Source organism: Grammomys surdaster, unplaced genomic scaffold, assembly GCF_004785775.1.
Source record: "Grammomys surdaster isolate TR1022 unplaced genomic scaffold, NIH_TR_1.0 125982, whole genome shotgun sequence".
Lineage (NCBI taxonomy): Eukaryota > Metazoa > Chordata > Mammalia > Rodentia > Muridae > Grammomys > Grammomys surdaster.
Genome location: NW_021620798.1, coordinates 767577 through 790482, shown reverse-complemented (window position 1 = coordinate 790482; position 22906 = coordinate 767577). Strand labels below are relative to the sequence as shown.

The following is a 22906-nucleotide window of genomic DNA, read 5'->3' as shown; positions in this document are numbered from 1 at the left end:
ATATATATATATATATATATATATATATATATATATATATTTACAGAGTTTTTCTGTGTAGTCCTGGCTGTCCTGGAACTCACTCTGTAGATGAGGCTGGCCTGAAATTCAGAGATCCATCTGCCTCTGCCTCCCAAGTGCTGGGGTTAAAGGTATACTGCCACTATGCCCAGCACTCTTGAACTTTTTTTAATCTAGTAACCTCATTCTGGAATCTAGTTTTAAAATAATTTTTAAGTACAGCAATTGTCTTTTTATTCATTATGAGAAAAGTCTCACTATATAACTCTGGCTGTCCTGAAACTCACTCTGTAGACCATGCTGGCCTCGATCTCACAGAGATTAGCCAGCCTCAGCCTCAATGAATGCTGAGATTAAAGTATAATAGTACTCCTGGCTAAGATAGCACTTCCAAATCTAAACTTGTCTTCAGTTAAAGATCATCTATGAACTACTTAATCATAAATGAAGACACATAACAGATAAGGCTTGTTACTAATAAAAGCTGTGATTTCTTTGTCTCCTATAGGCAAAGTGGATCTGACTCCCGATTTACTATTATTCTGGATCGAAGACTGGATACATGGTCTTCACTCAAAATTTCCCTCCAGAAAATCTCAGTAAGTACCACGCACTTTATAGTAGCTAATATATATATATAATATTTTATATATGTGTGTGTATGTATATATATGTATATATACATATATATACATATATCATCTATGTATTTTGCCTTTTTAAAGTATGTATTATTTTTATGTTAAAGGAGACAATAGATATTGATATATGTGAAGGGAAAGTAGGAAGAATATTTTGTGATCTTAAGTAAAGACTTTCCCCCAAATCTAAATCTTAGTGGGAATGAATGAGTAACTGATGGTTCAGTTTCTAATTAAGCAAAGATTGTGCAGTGTTCTGTACAGCTTTCAGAGGAAAGCATACATATTATGGGACCTTTTAGAAAACAAAGATAACTGACTAAGGCCACTCCCACTGGAGCAAAGACATGACACAAATACTGAGGTTACTGACATTCTAAGTCACTGCTTTTTTTGCTATATTATTTGTTGATAAATATAAAAATATACTAACATGTGGAGCCAGATATAATAACAAAGTGAATAAGGACATCTGTTTCATATTCATCATGAATTTTTCCTTATTTGGGGACCATTTAGTAGTGGTTTTCTATCATTTGTTTATAACACATATTCAATTATAAAGAGTGCATCTTAATTTTCTTTTCTGTTGTTGTGATCATCCTTTCTGGGGAAAGCAGTGTAATGGAAATGAATGTGTACATGGAAGCACATAGCTCACTTTCTCCACTGTCACATAATCTAAGATTTCTTGCCTCAGGAATGGTGCCCCCAACAGTGGCTCTTCCCACCTCAGTGGACACAATTAAAATAATCTGCCACAGACACATCCAGAGGCCCATCACCCAGGGAGTTTAGATTTTGTCAAGTTGTCACTTATCACTAACCATCACAGAGTGAAAAGAAGATGCTGTAGAAGTCAAACAATTTACTAAAGGAAACTAATAGCACTGACTGGAGTTCTGGTGGTTGAATTGCTTACTTACAGAAGCCTGGGTTCCATTTCCAGCAGTACATAAATCAGACATGGTGGTGCATGCTTGTAATCTTTGTACTCAGGAGTCAGAGGCTGGACAATAGGCAGATCAAGGTCATATTTGACTACATAGTGAATTTAAAGCCAGTCTGGGCCATATGAGATCCTGTCTCAAACAACAGCTATAGCAAAGCCTTGTGAGTATGTTTTTCTGTTCAAAACCATTCATATTTATTAAGTAGCACTGATACCTCTATTTCTTGATTAAGAACTATTATCAGGCATCAAAATTATCTCATATATGCTTATATTAATAGATATAAAAAGGATTATGTTACAGTAACTTAAAAAAACGAGCAAGAATTGATATTTCAGCCAGGCATAGTGGCAGACACCTTTAATCCCAGCAATTAACAGGCAGAAGCAGGTGGATCTCTGTGAGTTCAAGGCCAGCCTGGTCTATAAATCAAGTCGAGGATAGCCAGGGCTTCACAGAGAAAACCTGTCTTGAAAGAAAACAAAAATTGAAATTTCATGAACTCTAAGTTGGTGTCCTTTCTACCTGTTCCTTTTATAATTGTTCGCATAGATTATAGATACACAACTAAAAATTTTATAAATTTCTTTGGAGTGAATATATATCCGCCCTCCTTATACTATTGAGTTTTAGCAATGTGATACAATGAAATAAAAGCTCGTTCCCTTGTCTTATGAACTTGAGGTCAGTGGAGGGTAAGAACTTCCTTCTTGTTGCCCTACGGCTGGTGCCCAGAAATGGAAGTACTTTCTATTTTCAGCAAACATCTACAAGCTCAGGGTCTTTTTATTCTTAAATTACCAAATTTAGAAAGATTTCGGGTATAAGAGTTTGTGGCATGTAATTGGCTACATTGAGACTCTGTCTCTAAAACACAAAATATGCAAGGCTGGAGAGATGGTTCAGTATATAAGAGCACTTGTCATGCAAGCATGAGGACCTGAGTTCAAATCCCCAGAACCCATGTAACATGCTGTGGAGACAGGAGAATCAGGAGGTCTTGCTGTCTGGTAGCCTAGCTTTTCTGTCTACGGTAGAATATGTCTCAATCAAGCAAGGCAGAGAGTGATAGGGCAGTCCACTCAGCACCTTCTTCTGGCTTCTGCGTATGAACATTGGTGTGTGAACACATACTCTTACACTCACTGCATTAATTCTTTTCTGTTGCTGCGATAAAACCCTTTGACCGAAACAATTTATAGAAGAAAGTTTATTTGGGGTTGTGGTTCCAGATGGGTAAGAGCCCACTATGACAGGGAACCCTGAGAGAGAGGCAAGCATGGTGGCAGGTAATGGATGCTGAGAACTCACCTCTTGAACTGCAAGCAAGAAGAGAGAGCATTTGGAAGTGATGAGAATGTTGAAATTCTCAAAGCTTGCCTCCTGTGACATACTTCCTCCCACAAGGCTGTACTTACTAAATCTCCCCAAACAATGCCACCAACTGAAGACCAACTGTCCAAATACATGAGCTTATGGGAGAACATACTCCTGCAAACCACCACAGTCATATAAAAAGAAAGAAAAAATTTCTGTAGATATAGTTGGTGTAATGGCTATTCCTGGCTGTCAACTTGACTGTATGTGGAATGAACTATAATCCAGAATTGGAGGGCTCACCTGTGATCCAGATCTTGAGGCTGAAAGACACAAGTTTCTGACCTGGATCTTGGCATGGAGATCTTGAGGCATAGTGGCCATGAAAAGCTTAGGCTCAGGCAAGGTGGTACATGCCTTTAATCCCAGGAGTCTAAGGCAAGGAGATGTCTGAGTTCAAGGTCAGCCTGGGAAAAATCAAGTCCCAGATCCAGGCATGGTGGTACATACCTTTTAATCTGGGCCACACCTTCTGCTGGAGACCTACATAAGGACATTGGAAGAAGGAAGATTCACTCTTCTTCGCTTGTTTGCACTTACTTGCCAGCATCTGTTGGAACCTACTTCTCCAAAAGGCCAGCTGAAACAAGTAGCCTTGTGAGACTCAGCAGCTACTAGATCCTTGGACTTCCCATCCACAGCTGGTCATTGTTGGGTTAGTTGGACTACAGACTATAAGTCATCACGATAAATTCCCTCGATATAGAGAGACATTTTATACGTTCTGTGACTCTAGAGAACTCTTACTAATATAGTTGGTTAGATGTTTCTTTTTAATATTTTTTATCTTATTTCTTTTAAAATATTTATTTTATTTTCAATTATGTATGTATGTATGTATGTATGTATGTATGTATGTATGTATGTTTATATATGGCTATATGCATATATGAGTGCTGTTCAAGGAGCTCAAAAGAAGATGTTGGATCCCTTGGGACTGGAGTAAGTGGTTATGAACCATCTGGCATGGGTGCTGGTATCATACACGTTAATTATATCTCAACCATCACTGGCTGGCTACAGGACATGTTTGAAGTAGCAATGACTATCAATGAGATGAAGATGAATATTGAACTGTGATCAGAACATATATATGAAGAAAAATCTAAATCTATTTTTTAAAAATGTGATATTGAATCTGATCTCCTGAAGTAAATTTTCTCATTCCCTAAGAACTTCTGGTAAAAGTAACCATTGTGTAACATGGGCTGTTTGTGGTCTATTATGTTAACACTTGCCATTTTTCTTCTGCTCCTAGAGATAGACCCTAGAGCTGCATATCTCCTACCACCGACTTACAACCCCATGTAGTCTGTTGCTTTCATTAAGACCACTACATAGTTCAGTTGAAGACCTTCCCAGATAAATGAATGTAGGTAGGTTAGGCTTCATAATTAATGAGACAAGACAATTGAAATTGTTGCTGACTGACACATAATAGTTGTATGTAACTGGCTGAAGAGATGGTTCAGCAGTTAAGAGCACTGGCTGCTCTTTCAGAAAACCCACCGAGCAGGTTCAGTTCCCAGCACTCAAATGGCAGCTCACAAACATCTCCAACTCCAGATCCAGTGGATTTGACCTCTCCTAACTTCTGTGGGCTCCTGCATGCTGGTGGTACTCAAGTTTATACTCAGGCTCACATATATGAATACAATAAAATAAATATTAAAAAAATTGTGACCAGGTCTGGTGGTGGACATCTTTAATACTAGCCCATGGAAGCAGAGACAGACAGATCTCTGAGTTTGTGGCCATCCTCGTATACAGAAAGTTCCAAGACAAACTAGGGATACAAAGATAAACCTAGTCTCAAAAACAAAAATAAAATAGTATGTACTAATGGGGCAAAACATGGTGCTTTCACACACATATACATTGTGTAAAGATATGACTATCACATTTAAACATTTATCGTTTCTTTGTGGTAAGAACATTCAAAATGCTCTCTTTTAGCTATTTTGGGGGAAGGTTAATTTGAGAAAGAATCTTCTCCATCTTAAAAAGTTTGCATGCATGTTCTGTTCTTTCTAGATTATTATCAGGATTCAATTTCACAAACTGTAACCTTTCTCAATGCTTAAATCCAGAATAGAACATAGCAAAACAATACAGAATTGAAGTTTAAGTCTCAGCCAGGGGAGGACAAGAGGACAAGGTATCAGTGAGTACTACCTTCACAAAGAATCTTAGCATTCCACCTTAAAAAATGTAACTACGCAGAGGCAAGCCAGTCCCATCTAGACAGTTCCTAAGGAGGATAGTGGTTTTTTTTTTCTCTCTTCCTCCACTCTTAGGACACGCCTGATCTTCTTGAATAGTCCAGCACAAGCTAATCCACAAGGTTCAATCAGGCTAAGTAGTTAGGGGACTGTGTTAACTCTGAATTACAATGAGCAGCAGGGAAGGATCTGTCAGCTGACTAATCAGGGATAGTGGATTTTTTTTGCAGCTCTGCCGCGGTGGTAATGGAAGCAGCCGTAGCTTTGTTTGATAGAGATTTTTGGCTGCTGGTTTTAAATACCACCCAAGAAGCAGATCCAGATCGTATTTCATCAATGTTGCGTTGACAATCGGAAAAGAAGAGTGTAATTGTGTATAGGCGAGATGGCAGAAGCAAATCCCCCGAGAGGCAAGATGAGGTTCAGAAGGAATGCGGTAAGGGCTCTGCCTGCAGTCTTGGAAAGCCTATTCCCAAGTTCAAGTGCTGGGATGCTGCAGCATCGTGCTACAGCACAAACTGCTGAGTGGGGCTTTTAAGGACAGATGGGGAGAATGGAGTCTTGGATTTTCGTGAATTTCATTGATGCGATTTCTGTGATATGGCCTAGGGTCATTTAAGGAAGTAGAGGAAGTAGACATTTAAAATCTCAATGTCATCAAGTTTATCAGACAGTATTGTTGGTCATATTATTTGTTTAAGAGTGTATTAGCAATTAGGAATTGTTTGCCTGCATAGCTTTAAATCACTAGCTAAAATTATATCTAACAAAAGGATTTATGCTTTTTTTTTGGACAAAGGTCAAGTGGAGTGTGATATCCTGGAGGGGTTTAGAGGTGATTTCATCAGCACTTAAAAAGGCAGCCCTGCTTAGCTGTCACTTTAAAAGTGGAAACATGTAAACATCTCTAATGATAGGAAATTTCAAAGGGCAAAACTCTAGCCTATAGACAACTGTTTTAAGGGATAGAAAAGTGACTTGTTTTCCAACATAAGCTAAAATTTTCAAGTCCCTCCTTCGATTACTTTCCAGAAACTTTCTTACCAACGTTTTCTTCATTCATTCATTCATTCATTCATTCATTCATTCATTCATTCATTCATTCCTATATATTCATATTCTATGTTACTCATAAAATTTCTAACACAATCTCCCAACTTATTTTAGAGAAACATTGAAGTAACCTTACCTAATTTAATGGCAAACTGGTCATCCATAAGTCATTAAATGTCACCTCAAAAAAAAAAAAAACCTCAATGTTATTGTGATGGCTTAAGATACAAACTTGCCTGCTCCACTATTGAGGTAACATACACAAATAGGAAAAGCCAAAATTACTTATAGAAAAAGCTCAATTAAATTAAACTCCAACTCAGGACAAGGAAAGTAAAGAATTCTGTCTTTGCTGAGTGTCATCAAACAATAATTGAGTGAATGATTTTTCTTTTCTTTTTTTTTTTTTGGTTTTTTTTTCGAGACAGGGTTTCTCTGTGTAGTCCTGGCTGTCCTGGAACTCACTCTGTAGACCAGGCTGGCCTCGAACTCAGAAATCCGCCTGCCTCTGCCTCCCAAGTGCTGGGATTAAAGGCGTGCGCCACCACCACCTGGCTGTAATTCTTTTCTGTACATACATTTCTTTTAAATTCTAAGCTTAGTATTATATATGGATCCTTTAGCATGCACACAAATACAGAACACAGGTATCAATTGAATAGGTGTATCTTTGCTATGTTACCTATGACAGCAGTTTCAATGGTAAATACGTAATGATTCCTGGGCCAAGGGCACTCTCAGTATAGCAGAGAGGTAAAGAATATTTGTAAGTATATATTTCAAAGAACTTCAAGCTGGAAGTGGGGAAAGTTTTCCATGGAAGATATATTTGTTTGCACCTAAGTCACTACATGTGTTTCAGTTATGTTTCCCTGATTTTTCTCATGAATTTTATTTCTGTCAAATGAATTACTTTAAGTGGCCCCCTAGGAACAGATATCTTAAAATGAAATTGATTGGATTGATTTTGAAGCATACAGCTATAGTGGTAGGAAAGTTTGCTTTGCTTGACTAGAGTGAAAAATTTAGGCCTTCCAGTTAGTGACAAAATGGCTTAATTGGGAAGGATTTTTAGATTTGGCCTGATTCTAGAGGTTATAGTAGAGTGAACAAGATCGTCTAGTAGAATGTGAAATCTCAAGAGAGGACTAAACTGGTTATCTGGTGGAAATTGAATGATTAGCTGAGGAGGAGGAGATTAGAAGTGATACATATGAACAAATGAACAAAGCACAAGGAAGAGGTATTGCTCAGGACTGTCCTGCTCCCCTGGGCTCTCAGCAAGTTGATTGGCAACACTTGAAGTAACTCGTATGTTCTGTACTCCTGAAGTTGTGGATGAGAGTAGGGTCAGGGAAATAACTAAAGTGGCTCTTACCATAGACAACTCTTCTCTGTAGCTCTAGGTCATGGGGTTTTCCCATGACATGATTTTCAGTCATGATGGTAGATTATATCAGTTTCTATTCCATGGGCTACATGATGCTAAAGTGTATTTCATAACTTCTGGTTCCATTTTGTAGAGTCAAATGATTTCATTCTCAATTGCAAAGAGTAAATCTGTATGTATATGAAAGTTTAAGTATCCATCAGAAGCTATTTATGATCTATACAGGCCTTAGCACCCCTGTTTACCTGCTGAGCTTCACTTTGTCCATCTGGAAGAAGAGATAATACCTACTGTGATCCAGCAGTAGGAAGGCCAAATTGAACAGTATGTGTAACAAGCCTAGGATGTAGGTAAAGCCTTTCAGTCAAGGGTCCTGAATTTATTGTCTTTGCCTGAAAGGCTAAAAAGAAATGTTTTAGGGATAGAAACTGCTTTTTTAAAAAAATAGTAATTAAGTAACACTTTATGTTATGTAACACATTTTGAACATTTACAGAGAAATAGCTAGAGAGACTAGAAAGATGGCTCAATGGTTAAGGTTACTGGCTGTTCTTCCAGAATACACCTCGATTTGGATTCTAGCAGGTATAGGTACTTCACAAACATTTGTAATTCCAGTTCTAGGGAATCCTATGCCCTCCTCTATCCTTTGCAGACAACAGGCATGAACATGGTATGCAGATATTCATGTAGGCAAAATTCCCATAAGATTAAACACAAAGAAAAAGAAATAGTTAACAATTTCATAGGATGAGCGAATTGCCTCCCTAAAAGTATCACACAGAAGAATATTTATTAACTTTATTTTTAGGGCTTTAGTAGTTAAATGGAGTATCAAGTTTATGCCTCACTGAAAGACCATGGACTTGGGCAATTCCGAGGTTGATATGAGTCAAGGCAAGAAAATGTGTTCTCTAGGAGGGAAAGATCATAGAGAATCTGTTTTGATCTGTTTTCTTGAAGAAAGGTTGTGGCAGACAGCTGCATTGGGGCTGTTAGCAGTGACTGGACACATGACAGTGGCAGTGGGCAACATGTTCCTGTTACAGATATGTGCATTTAATTAATAAAGTCACATGTTGGAACCTCAAAAGATAAAAAGGTCTGCAAGAAACTCAAAACAGGTGTTAAGTCTTCTCAAACAGTTTTTTCTTGCTTTTGTTTTTTTAAAGAAGAAACAAATTAAGACTGACCTAGGACTACTTCTCTTTGTTGTTTTAGCAAGTTCTTAAAAAGAATGTATGGATTTAGAATGTAGAGTATAATTTTGGAGAAAATAGAAATTGTGCCTTTTCATGTTTATATAACCAAGATACTCTTAAAGTATTTGGAAATGCTGTATCACTAAACTGAAACATCACAGCTCAGTGGTCATAGTCAGCGATTGTCTTGCTCTGTATCTCTGTTATAATTTGCTGTTTAATTTTTTTCATTAAAATGCTTGATAAAATATATATATATATATATATATATATATATATATATATGTATGTATGTATATGTGTGTGTGTGTGTGTGTGTGTGTGTGTGTGTGTGTCTCCACATAGGTATGGACAAATTAATCTTAATCTACATGCCCTACCTTTTTAAAATTTTTTCCATCTACATTCTCATATTATTCACAGAAAGGATATAATATATTATATGTAATATTAGATTGTATATTGTATATATTATATCATTATAATGATTTTTTTGTTTGCTTTTCTGGCTGTCCTGTATAGATAAGACTGACCTCAAACTCACAGAGATCCACCTGCCTGTCTCTGTCTCCCAAGTGTGCTGGTATTGAGAATATATATATGTATATATTTGTATATATTACTATACTACAGTAGTATATAGATAGTAATAATATATTATATGATATATAATATCATTATATATGATATGTATAATGATATATGATATAACATCAATATATAATATATGTAATATATAATATCAATATAATTGATTCTATATCATTAATATATAAGTAACATATTATATATCAGTATATTACATACAGATATAATATTATATATATGATATATAATATATCACTCATGTTGCCCCATGTTTAGATATATGAATATTTTCATTTAGCAGTTATAGCCAACAGATTTATTTTGTGAAAATTATCATTGTTTCAATTCTTTAAAACTATGGGTTTTGCTGGACCTGGTATTGTATACCTTTAATCCCTGTACTCAAGAGGCAGAGATAAGCAGATGATCTGGTCTACATAGCAAGTTCTAGGTTAGGCAGGAGTGACACAGTGTCTAAAAAGAAATGAAACTGTCAGCAAACACTTCTTGGCATCAGCAATAGTGTCTGTGTTTGGTGTCTATATTTGGGATAGATCTCCAGGTGGGGCAGTCTCTGGATGGCCTTTCCTTCAGTCTCTGCTCCACACTTTATCCCTGTATTTCCTTTAGACAGTACCAATTCTGGGTTAAAAATTTTCGAGATGGGTGGGTGGTCCCATCTCTCAACCAGGGGCCTTGCTTAACCTCTAGATATAGTCTCTACAGGTTCTCCCTCCCCTTTGTTGGATATTTCAGTTAATGTCATTTCCATTGGGTCCTGGCAGCCTCTTGCTTTCTTGGCATCTTTCTGGTGGCTACCCCCAGTTCCCCAGCCCCCATTGCTACACACCACTGATCAAATTCCTGACTCTCTGTATATTATCCCATCTCTTCCCATACCTGATCCTGCCCCCCTTTTCCCACTCCCCTCCTCTCTTGCTCCCAAGTCTTTCACACCCTCTACCTCCTGTGATTATTTTGTTCCCCCTTCTAAGTAGGACTGAAGTATCCACACTTTGGTCTTCCTTCTTCTTGAGCTTCATATGGTCTGTGAGTTGTATCTTGGGCGTCCGAGCTTTTGGGCTAATATCAACTTATCAGAGAATACATACCATGTGTGTTCTTTTGTGACTGGGTTACTTCACTCAGGATGATATTTTCTAGTTCCATCCATTTGCTGTCTCCTTAGAGGTCTGCCAGAGCCTGACAAATACACAGGCAGATGCTTGCAGCCAACCATTGGATTGAGCATGAGGTCCCCAATGGAGGAGTTAGGGAAAGGACTGAAGGAGCTGAAGGGGTTTGCAACCCTGTAGGAAGAACAACAATATCAACCAACCAGACCCCCAGAGCTCCCAGGGACTAAACCACCAACCAAAGAGTACACATGGAGGGACTCATGGCTCCAGCTGCATATGTAGCAGAGGATGGCCTTAACGGGCATCAATGGGAGGGGAGGCCCTTGGTCCTGTGAAGGCCAGATGCCTCAGTGTAGGGGAATGCCAGGGCAGTGAGGTGGGAGTGGGTGGGTGGGTTTGTAAGCATCCTCATAGAAGCAGGGGAAGGGGGATGGGATAGAGGGTTTGTGGAGGGGAAACCGGAAAAGGCAATACCATTTGAAATGTATATAAATAAAATATCCAATTTTAAAAAAGGAACCATCCAACCAGACAATTAACCAACAAACAGAAACCACAACAAAACCTAGACTCTTAGAGAAACTGGTTGTTTTTGACACAGAGTATTAATAAGCAGCTCAAGCTGCCCTAGAATGTTAGCCCAGGATGAGCTCCTGAATGCTAGCATTGCAGGTATGGGCCACCATACCTAGTACATACAACCTGAGAGCTTTAACATTCAATCTGAGATGCTTATAAAAATCCATCAACCTTTAAGTGAGATTTAAGTTCTCCAATAGAGAACTGAATGTGATAATCCCAGGTAGATAAATTAAGAATGTAATATTAAATCAATTAACAAACCATGATTATAAATAGCTATAAATTAGAGACTGGAAAGATAGCTTAGCAGTTGACAGCACTTGCTGCTCTTCTAGAGCAGCCTGAGTTCACTTCCCAGCATTCATATGTAACTCCAGGTCCAGGGGATCCTCTTTTGGTCCCTTTGGGTTTTTACACATATATTAGTATGTGTACACACACACACTAAAGTATTAAATATTAAACAATATATTAAGCAAACAAACAAACAAACAAGCAAACCTAATTTAGGATGGCTGACTCTTAATTTCTCTGAGGGGACATTTTTTCAAATTCTCTTCCCTTCATTTGAGAAGCATTCTCTTTACTTACTATTCTAAACACTGGTTCCAAATGCCTTTCTAGTACAAAATAATTCCTGGGGATTAGGAAAGCAAAGATCTTCTCAGGATTTTTTCAGTCTCATGTGGAAGGAGAGAAATTTCAAAGTCATAATTTGAAGGAAACTGCATCATGAAAACACGAGTAGTTCTTTTTTTTAATTTTATGTTGGATATTGTATATATTTACATTTCAAATGTTATCCCCTTTCCTGGTTTTTGCTCCTCATTCCCCTATCCCATCCCCCATCCCCCTGCTTCTGTGAGTGTCTTCCCCTACCCACCCACCTACTCCCACCTCCCTGCCCTGGCATTCCCTTACACTGGGGCATCGAACCTTCACAGGACCAAAGGCCTCTCCTCCCATTGATGCCTGACAAGGCCATCCTCTGTTACATATGTAGCTGGAGCCATAGGTCCCTCCATGTGTACTCTTTGGTTGGTGGTTTAGTCCCTGTGAACTTTGGGGGGTCTGGTTGGTTGATATTGTTGTTCTTCCTATGGGGTTGTTATCCCCTTCAGCTCCTCCAGTCCTTTCTCTAACTCCTCCATTGAGGACCCCGTGCTCAGTCCAGTGGTTGGCTGTGAGCATCCTCCTCTGTATTTGTCAGGCTCTGACGGGCTTTCAGGAGACAGTTATATCAGGCTCCTGTCAGCAAAAACTTCTTGGCATCCCTAATAATGTCTGTGTTTGTTGTCTGTATATGGGATGGATCCTCATGTGGGGCAGTCTCTCGATGGCCTTTCCTTCAGTCTTTGCTCCACACTTTGTCTCTGCATTTCCTTTAGACAGGAGCAAATCTGGGTTAAAATCTTGGAGATGAGTGTGTGGCCCCATCCCTCAACCAGGGGCCTTGCCTGACCTCTAGATATGGTCTCTACAGGTTTTCCCTCCCCCTTTGTTGGGCATTTCAGCTAATCTCATCCCTGTTGGTTCCTGGGAGCCTCTTGCTTTCCTTGTACCTGGGACTTTCTGGTGACTACCCCAGTTCCCCATCCCCCATTGCTACATACCTCTGTTCAAATTCCTGACCCTCTGTATATCATCCCTGTCTCCTCAAATACATGATCTTGCCCCTAGGTAGTTCCTTTTTTTGCCTATAGATTTATACTTGCTGTGCTTTTCACGATAGACTGATTCTGAGATCATCTCTGAAGATCCTATGTTAACTCGATAGTTCGTCTCAGACTTAGTAGATGCTTGAGGGCAGTAGCTATGCGGCAGACAAGTGAGTTGTGTCAAAGAGTTCATCTGATCTATCAGTTATTTATTTCATAAAATCAAAGCATGCAGGCATATTAGTTATACCTTCTGTGTTCATGGACAAATCAAGTACACTGAGTTTTCAATTTTCGTCCCATAGTCTTAATCAGCCCTGAGCAGGTGTTTGGCAAATGTTCCTGTAAAAAATGAAACTACAACCTTACATGAATAATTTTAACAAACTCTTTTTTTTAGATTATTTTTTGTTGTTTTATGATCCTGAGGAATGAACTCAAGACTTCATGCTAGGAAAGCACTGTAAATTCTTAGCACGTATACTCTAACAAATGAACAACTAAACAAAAAATACATATAAAGCAGATATATATTTTTTTATATTGTATTTTTTTTTATTAATTTCTTTTTTTTTTGAACATGAAATGCTTTTTTATAGCATGTTTTACAAGGGGAGGGGGTAAGAGGGTCCAGGTGGTGGAAAAGTACAAAATCTTCTTGGCCTGTGCCTTGAAACATGTCATGGTCTATATGGTACACTGCCTTGAATTATGATCTACCTGCAGTTCTTCAGAAGATATGGTACACTGCTTGAGTTATGGTCTCCCTGCTATTCTTAAGAAGACATGGTACTCTGCTTTGAGTCTATATGCAGTTGCTAAGCAGGATCTTGCAGTTGCCAAGCTTCAGAGGACATTGTGCAGGTGGGGAAAGGTAGGGGGTAAGGGTAAGGGCGAGGGTCCTGGCTTCTGGCATCTCCCCCTTCTCTGTTTAGTTAGAGAAGGCATCTTATGATCAATCCCAACTATGTGAGTTTTGAATTTGGATGTCTAATTATGGGGGGTCTTAGACAAGTTCACAACCCCAAAACACTGATGTGAGACGAGTCACATCGATGGTCGAAGGCTTTAGGCTGTCGACGATGGGCAACGTCAAGGGACTCAGATGTGGGTGAAAGGAGGGTGAGGGCCCTGTCTTAGGCCATGTAGGCTGCACCCACTCCCAGCACCACGCACTCCTTTTCGGCTGCATTGGGTGGGCCCCTGGGAAGTGGACCTACAATAATCCCGTCATTGGGCTAACTCACAGCCATCCTAGTCTCTTGTAAATGTTCAAGTTACCAACCATTTGTCAGTTTGGGGTGTAATATTGTCATAAAGGAAGGCTCCCCAATGTTAGCGGCCATATCAAGGGTGGCCTTGGTTTAGGAAAAAGCCAATTTTTGTTGTGGTGATCAAGAGGCCAAGCTCTCTAGCGAGAGAAATGAGGGCAAAGCCAGGCATACCAGGAACCCTTCTGGAGGGCATGGAAGTCTAGGGGTAGACCGTAGGGGGAGGCAGGGGAGCTGACAGCTGTGTCAGTCTCCTGCGGAGTCACTTCTGGATTCTCTGCAATTTTCAGCTGATGGTAATGAACTTCAACTGCCTTCTTGATGGCAGCATCAACCTGGTTCCGTGGACGACAGGTCACGGGCGATGATCTCTGTCTTGCTCAATCTTGATGTCGTGCGCACATCCTCTCAATGAGGGTCCGTCCGGATGGGTCCGTGCCTCGAGCCCCACGTCTGGGTGCCACTTGACCCGACCGGCGGGTCCTGGTTATTCGTGGGGGCGAGGAGGACTGCAACCTGCTATTCTTCAGAAGATACGGTACACTGCTTGAGTTATGGTCTCCCTGCTATTCTTCAGATGATATGGTACACTGCTTTGAGTCTATCTGCAGTTGCCAAGCAGGATCTTGCAGTAAAGCAGATATATTTTAAGGGATTTTTTTTTCAGGAATCAAAGCCTTAAGTCTTCAAGGGTAGGAATATTTATTAAATGCTTATTCTGAGACTCACATTCAGAGTGAACATTATTTTTAACTTTTTAATTTTTTTTTAATGTATTCACCATTGATCTCTAGACACACCAGAAGAGGGCATCAGACCCCATTGCAGATGGTTGTAAGCCACCATGTGGTTGCTGGGAATTGAACTCAGGACCTCTGGAAGAAGTCAGTGCTCTTTATCGCTGAGCCATCTCTCTAGCCCTGACAGTGAACATTATTAAAACACTGTGCTAACTTCTTCACATGAGGTTCTATTTCCATTTAACAACTGGAAAATCTGAGTGGAGTGAGCAGGATAATCAGTCTCTGTGTGTCTATGCTTTAATCCTCAAACCTATGAATTGGCTACATGACATGGTAAAAGGAACTTTATAGTGTGACGAATAATCTTGAGGAGGCCAGGATTGCATCTCAGGTGGTAGACTGCCTGTGTAGCATGCACGATGACCTAGTTACACCCAGGAGTAACATGAACTTGATGTGGTAGCACATACCTGAATTAGGGAGTTAGAGGCAGAAGGATCAGAAGTTTGAGGCAAAAAATTCAAAGGAAACTTGAGATATATGAGACCCTATATTTGATAATAAAAGATTCTTGAGATTGGGAGATTATCCAAAATTTCCAAGGCAGGATTTGTATCATGACAAGGATCTTCGTTATCAAAGGGATAGGAATTGGGGTATAACTCTGTAGTAAAGATCTTATCTGACATGTGGGAGGCCTTGAGTTTCATCCTGAGTATCTTTAAAAAAGGAAAGGAAGTAGAGAAAGTATCAGAAAAGATGCAATGACAGAAGTGGAGGTCAAACCATTGCAAGCTGATAAACCAGAGGTGATGGACTGTCCCTAGAAACAGAAAATGGTTAGGCAACAGATTCTTATCTAGAGCCTCTAGAAGGAACACAGCCTGGAAATGCCTTGATTTTAGTTCAGTGATGCTAACCTTGAACTTCTGACCTCCAGAATCACAGTAGAAATTTGTGTTGTTTTAAATCAGTCAACTTTAGTAATTGCTTATAGTAGCAATAAGGAGTCTGTACACAGAGATATTATCAAGTACAAAAAAAGAAAAGTAATCAGAACCCTAGTTCACCTGACTGCAAAACCAGACTCTATCAACAGAGGAAAAAATATTGGAGAAGCATAATGCAGATGGTTCGAGAATTGGTTTATAATTCGCTTCATAAACCTGAGATGTGAAGTGAAGGTGGAAAATCTACAGATAGCTATCATATAGATGCCATGATAATGCCATGTGGGCTCTTCCAACATGCAATACCTGCAGAAAGGAACCAGAATCTTGCCTTCTATCCTATAACATGCTTCTTTTTTTTTTTTTTTTGTTCCCATCTGGGTTACTCAAATCTCAAATCTTGGGATGAACTGCACTGATTAAATGTACACTAAATCCTGTTTTAATGCTGCTACTTCTTGGAGTCTTTCCTGACTCCTGCCATTTTTGCTCTGATTCAGGATATGACTTGGATTATTGCACCATTCTCAACAGTCATCTCAAGTCTGGTTCTCCTCATGTCTGAATTCAGTTCTTTCTCAAGGCTCATGATACCTTTCTAAGAAGATATAGCTTGGAATGTAGTTTCATAGTAGAGCACTTGTATAGAGCTCTAAGTTCAATTCCTAGCACAAGAAAAATTTAAAATAAAATAAAATGTATATCTGACCATGGTGCTTTGGTATTCAAAATGTCCTAGAGATTTCTTTCACTTCTAAGGGGAAAAAACAAAAATCAAACATGTTCCTGTTGTGGTTCTTGCCTACTTCTCCAACATCTTTTCCCTCCAAAATTCTTTTCCTCTACATTTCTTGATGGGGCGTCTTCAAGAAGTTGGGTAGTTTAATGACTAAGGCCCCAGAGTTAGCACAAATCAAGGCTTTATACGTTATGCTTAAACACTCTGAGCTTCACTTTATTTGTAAAAGGGGAAACTTAACTCCTTCACTGAACTATGCTGAAGTAGAACTATAAGCATTGGCAAAATATTTGGCATAGAGTAGGCATTTGATATGTGGTGGTATATTAATATTGGGCCATGCCTTTTCCTTTCATTGCTAATCTTGCATAGTATCCTCTATTCCTTTACGTAGCAACGATTTTTTCACTGCTATGGATGATTGGCTTTAACTGTCAACTTGATATAATCTATAATCCTTTGGGAAGAGAGTCTCAATGAGACCTAGGGAAGACTGCTAATGTGGGAAGAGCATGCTCACTGTAGATGCCATCATTCCTTAGGCAGCTGATCCTGAACTGTATAAGAGAGGAGAAAAGTGAGCTGAGAAAACATGCAAGGGTGATGTGTTCATTTTCTTTTCTTCTCTTGACTGTGGATGTGACCAGTTCTCTCATGTACTTTTGGCTATAAGTCTTCCCCCATGGTAGACTGTAACCTGTCATTGTGAACTAAAATTAACCCTAAACCTTAAGTCAGTTTTGGACAGAATATTTTATTACAGACATAAAAGATAGGACACTGCCTATGTATGCTAGCTTTTTTTCCTAGAAGCTGAGGCAATACTGAAGTTAGGATGACATTTCGATTCAATTAATTCCTCTTTTTCTCTCAAAGCCATTTTGGCCCTCCTGTGTTTCACAGGCTTGGTGATATTTCTTCCTCATGTATATTACTATAACTCTTTTGTTTCATTTTTTGACTTACTGTGCTGTAGTATTACTGATTACTAATAAACTCAGTTATTTAAAGTGCTTGATAATCTTTCATTTTAATGTATGGAGTGACACATAGTGACATAAATTAGACTTTCATTTGGATGAAAACAAAAATGTGCTTCTGTAATGTAATTATCACTGATTGTTTAGGGTAGATAGACAATATTTCAGCTCTGGTTGGCTTTTTGGGCTATCCCAGAGACTTGTGTCCTAATTCTGTTTTAAAAAATTCTTTTAAAAATTTATTGTTATTATGGTGTGTATGTGAATATTATGTGGGACAGGGCAGCTGACAACTCTGTGGAGTCATTTTTGTTGGTTTTGGGGATTGACCCCAGGTCAGCAGCCTTGCAGAGCAAGTTCCCTTATCTGCTGAGCCATTTGGCTGGCTTACTATCTGTTTTCATTTATATGGGAAATAAAAGCAATTTGGCTTCCAATTCAGCAAATCCATGGTATAAAAGCAAACACATAAACCAATGGAATAGAATAGAACCCAGAAATTTATTGTCAAGTGATCTTCAATAACAAAAAGATGCAGGAGAACATATCATAGATGGGATTAGGGATGGACATATACTGATGACGCTAATTTCCTATCACTGTAAAAACTTAGATCATGGACACGAATACAAAACCACCAAATTATAAAACCATTAACACTAGCAGATATTATAGGACTAGTTCTCAAATGAATTGGTACCAGTGGAAAAAATTATACCTAAAACTTCAGACCCTAAAGCATAAATAGGCAACCAGGATTAAATCAATGAAAAGAACTTCTGTACATCAAAGGAAACAATGAACATAATGAATGGATAGCCTACAGTGTAGAGGAATTATAATCCAGCAACATGGCTGCTCTGCTCACATCTAAAGACCTTCTAGGTCTGTGTGATCCTGCTAGAATGCTGATATGCCCTTAGTACACACTCTTAACTTTTCTGTCTGGAATCCTTTAGTATATACCTTTAATTCAAAAAAAAAAGACCTCTAATTGAGGGGCAGACAAAGTGATGAAATAGAGAAAGATTTGACAGAATGAGTCAGAGAGATAATACACCCAATTCTCAGGAGAAAAGCTATTTAAGTGCAGCTCAGGGAGAATGAAGGTGGTTCAGTCAGTTTGGTCAGTTATTTGGGAGTCTGTGCAGTGAGTTCAGTGCAGTGGAGTTGAGTTCATTTGTGAGTTCATGCAGTTCAACTCATACAGCAAAGGCCAGAGAATAAGAAGGAGCCAGAAGATTAGAACACATTGCCAGAGTTTGAGGCCAAACAGAGCAATTCCGTGAAAGGCAGATAGAAGCCAAATTGAATCAGTCAGCTTGAAGAGGAGTTTGAGCCAGAACAGCTAAGTTGAGCCAGCCAGCCAGGGTTCAGAAAACACTAGAAAGTGAGCTTATTCAGAAGTAAACCTCAGATAACAATTACATATATCGAATAAAAGTTACTTTTACACTACAAATGAGAATATTTGTAAACTGTCCACTGAGGGTTTAATACTTAGATTATTAAAAAAAACCTCAATAGCAAAACAAAACAAAACACTCCTCAAAACCAAGTCTAATTAAAAATGGGCAAATGATTTGAATGACATTTCTTAAAAGAAGTTATATAAATATCCAACTGGTATATAAACATGCTCAGCATCACTAATCAGGGACATTCACAGCAAAATCACAAGGTTAGAATGGCTAATATGCAAAAGACCAAAACCAGCATGCTGAGAAAGACAAAGAAAGGAGAGACCTCTTGTACATGATAGGAATGTGAATCAGTACAGTCATTATTGGAAAATAGTTTCTTCATAAAAAATTGAGCATATAATTAGTGTTTAATCTAGCAATTCCACTTATGATATATCCAAAGAACTTGAAATGAATATCTCAAAGGAATACCTGCATATCCATGTTGATTGCAATGCTATCAACAGCAGGCAGTGTGTGGAACCATGCAAGGTAATGATGAAAAGATAAAATATGTCTATAGACAGTAAAACTATCACATACCATTCGTTGTTTTTTGGTAGCATGGATGGAATCGGAGATGGAAATTTTATTGACTAAAATGAGCCAGGCACAGAAAACCAGTTTCATATTTTACTCATTGGTAGAAGTTACAAAAGTTGATCCCATCGAAGTAGAATATAGACTAGGAGTCACTTTGTATAGGAAGGGAAAGAAAGAGGGGAAAGAGACATATGATGAGGTTGGATAATAGGTACCAACCAGTGTACAGTTAAAGATGAAGAAGTAGTTTTGGGTCCTAAAAGGCAGTGTTAATTACACTCTGTAATTACAAGATAACTAGAAGAGATTGAAAGTTTCTAACACAGAAATGCTGATGGTTGAGGTAAAGGAAATACTAATTAACTTGATTTGATTATTACATTATATATATATATATATATATATATATATATATATATATATGATTATAATGGCATATCACACAAATAAGTACAAATATGGAAATACTCAAATATTGAAATTATTAAAAATAAAGAAAACATTAAAAACAAAACTAACTTCAAGATAAGGCTTTAGAGTCTAATACTTTGCAACTTATGACCTGCTTGTGTCCTGTGAGAAAATTCCATACTGGGAACATTGTAAGGATCTGGCCTGATAACCCTATGTTATTTTTATTTCCGTTTCCATGTTTTCAGATATTATCAGCATCCATTTAAATGTGTTGACCTCTTACTGACTTCTCTGACTTAAAACTTTGCTTCCTCCAATGACATATTTTCTGATTTGTGCTCAGTTGGGGGTTTGTATAGCCACTTACTCTTTTATTTCTTGCTCCAGGCCTCTTTCCCTGGGAGCTTACACTTAGTCCTGGTTTTACGTCCTACCAGTTTTCTTCAACGGACCTTCACGGACATTGGATTTCGATTTAGCCAGGAGGATTTTATGCTGAAATTACCAGTAAGATTATTGCTTGAATCCTTTGTCCTTCTAATGCTTATTTATTCTGTATCTTATACTGTTTGTTTTACATGTGTCTATGTAACATTTAAAATTTGTCTCTCAAAAATTTAATTCTGAAATGTCCTACAACAATCTGTTAAACAGAGCTAGTTCAGACAACTTATACAAAGTAATTCCTTTAAAAATATTTGCTATGTATTATAGATGTGTGCATTGTGTGAGTATGATTAGGTATTTTTATTTTCACTTAACATTGAGTGGCTTGTATATCTGAAATGCCATGATCCTAAGCTAGCTCAGAGCATTGTAGTCTTTTGTTTGAAATAGAATGCTCGTAAAATTTAATACCTGAATCATAACTTACAACGCAAAGTTCTTTTGCTTTGTTCTGAGCACTGAAATTCTTTGTGTGTATGTATGCATGTATATGTGTGTACACATGTATATGTGAGTTCAAGATTGCTCATTAGTAATGAAACCTTTTAGACAAAAAAGAATTAGGTGTTTTGGTTTCTGTAGAGGTTAATTTTGGTTGATAGAGATATTTTGTAAATAAAACCTTGGTTTCTGAAAAAAGGTCAATGCGTCCAGGTGTGGGGGCATGCACAGGACAGAACTGTTTGAAGCTTTTATACCAGATAACGTTCTGTTAAGTGTTTACTGAAATTCATTTTGCAGTTTGATGGAGGGCTGTCGTGAAGGACAGTTAACAGTGTCTTTCTTGCTTATTCACATAGGTTGTTATGCTGAGCTCAGTTAGTGATTTGCTGACATACATTGATGACAAGCAGTTAACCCCTGAGTTAGGCGGCACCTTGCAGTACTGCCACAGTGAATGGATCATCTTCAGAAATGTATGTGCTTCTGCCCTTACTGTAGAGCCTACCCTTCATTCTATCTAGACATTTTTCCTACCTGGGAAAAGTGGATTTTGGGTCTCCAACTTTTCAAATGCATATATCATTCAACATTTTGGTTTTGTTCTCTAAGAGATATCTAGAAATGATAGAGTCACTAAGGATAGCAATTGAAGGAGAGGCCTGCTGGAAAAGAAGGGATTCTTTGCCCATTCCTTACTGTCATCATGCCGAAACACAGAGACAAAGGGTTTGGGTTCAAATCCTGGGACTGCTGAGTTATGTCTTGGACCTTAGACAATATACACCACCTTGCCAAGTCTTTTACTAACTATACAATTATACTGATAGTATATTATATCATAAGGATCTTGGAAAGGTTCAGTGAGAAAATAAGTAAAAAAATGTTTGACTTATTGCTTGGTACATGGGAGATGCTCAGAAAATACAAGTCTATTCATTTCAGCCTAGATGCATGGCACTCCCATAGCTGTGAGACTACACAGAATCCTGTTCTAGAGATTTCCAGAGGTAAAAGCTGTGGCCTCTCAGGTAGAATAAAGACTATGATGTAAGTGTCTTGACTTTCAATCGCATGATCTGAGAACTCTTCTGAAGAAAATAATGATAATCACTAAATCCAAGTCACATTTCCTAGTCCTTATTCAAACTGTGTATTTGGCAGGTTCCTTCAGCAGTTCAGGTGTTCTCATGAAGATTAACTGTTAGAGCAAGCAGTACCTTGACCTAAATAGTCTACAAAGGCTAGCAAATGAGCAAATATTTTGAGATACATGCCTAACAGATGGTTTATATTGTGTCTGCGTTTCCCCCCCCCCCCCGTCTTCCTGTGGTGGATTTATTTTGGAAACAAAATAGTGCAGCCATCCTTGCCATTTTAGGGCAATAGCACCTTTGGGATAGCAGTTTCAGATCTTTGGCAGTACCTGCAGTGAATTGTTGTGACAACTTGCTCTCCAGTTCCTTAGATCACATGCTTTGTGGAGTGCTGATCACAAAGGCTAATAAATATCAAATTACATCACTGTTCTTATGTCTCTTTAGAAGTGAACTTCTTATAAAGCAGTTTGGCTAAGTGCTGAGTTTGATAAAGTAAGAAAGACACTGATGTTCAAGGCTATATAGAAAATTACTCAGCACACGGCACCATTTAGAAATAGTATCCATGAGTGTTCAAGGAACAAGTCCAGAAATGTAGAAATGTACATTCAAGGATTTTTAACACTGATTTTTGAGTCTCTTAGGGGTTTAGATGCACAGTTAGTATTAATTGTCAAGAGTAGTGCCGACTTTTCTTAGAGGAGTTCATAGTGTACATGTTTGCTATTTATACATATGTAGAGAACAATCCAAATTACTGATCCAAAGTTTGATATATTGTCAGAGTTTCCATCAAAGACCCTCTGGCTTTTTACAGGCCATAGAGAAGTTTGCTGTGACAGTGAAAGAAATGGCTCAGATGTTGCAATCCTTTGGAACAGAGCTGGCTGAAACAGAGCTACCAGATGATATCCCTTCAATAGAAGAGATTCTGGCAGGTCGTGCTGAAAGGTATCATCTGTTGAAGGTATGTATGCCTCTTCTCGCCT

General features: G+C 38.4%; 1 protein-coding gene across 1 annotated transcript in view; it reads left to right on the top strand.

Annotated features, from left to right (window-relative positions):
• Mcf2 (MCF.2 cell line derived transforming sequence) overlaps positions 1–22906 on the top strand; it is a 99774-nt gene that overhangs the window by 21694 nt on the left and 55174 nt on the right. Inside the window, exons 4-7 of the mRNA XM_028754133.1 lie at positions 530–620; positions 20317–20436; positions 21177–21293; positions 22735–22884. Coding sequence (XP_028609966.1) covers positions 530–620; positions 20317–20436; positions 21177–21293; positions 22735–22884 — 478 coding nt within the window. The remainder of the gene's footprint in view (positions 1–529; positions 621–20316; positions 20437–21176; positions 21294–22734; positions 22885–22906) is intronic.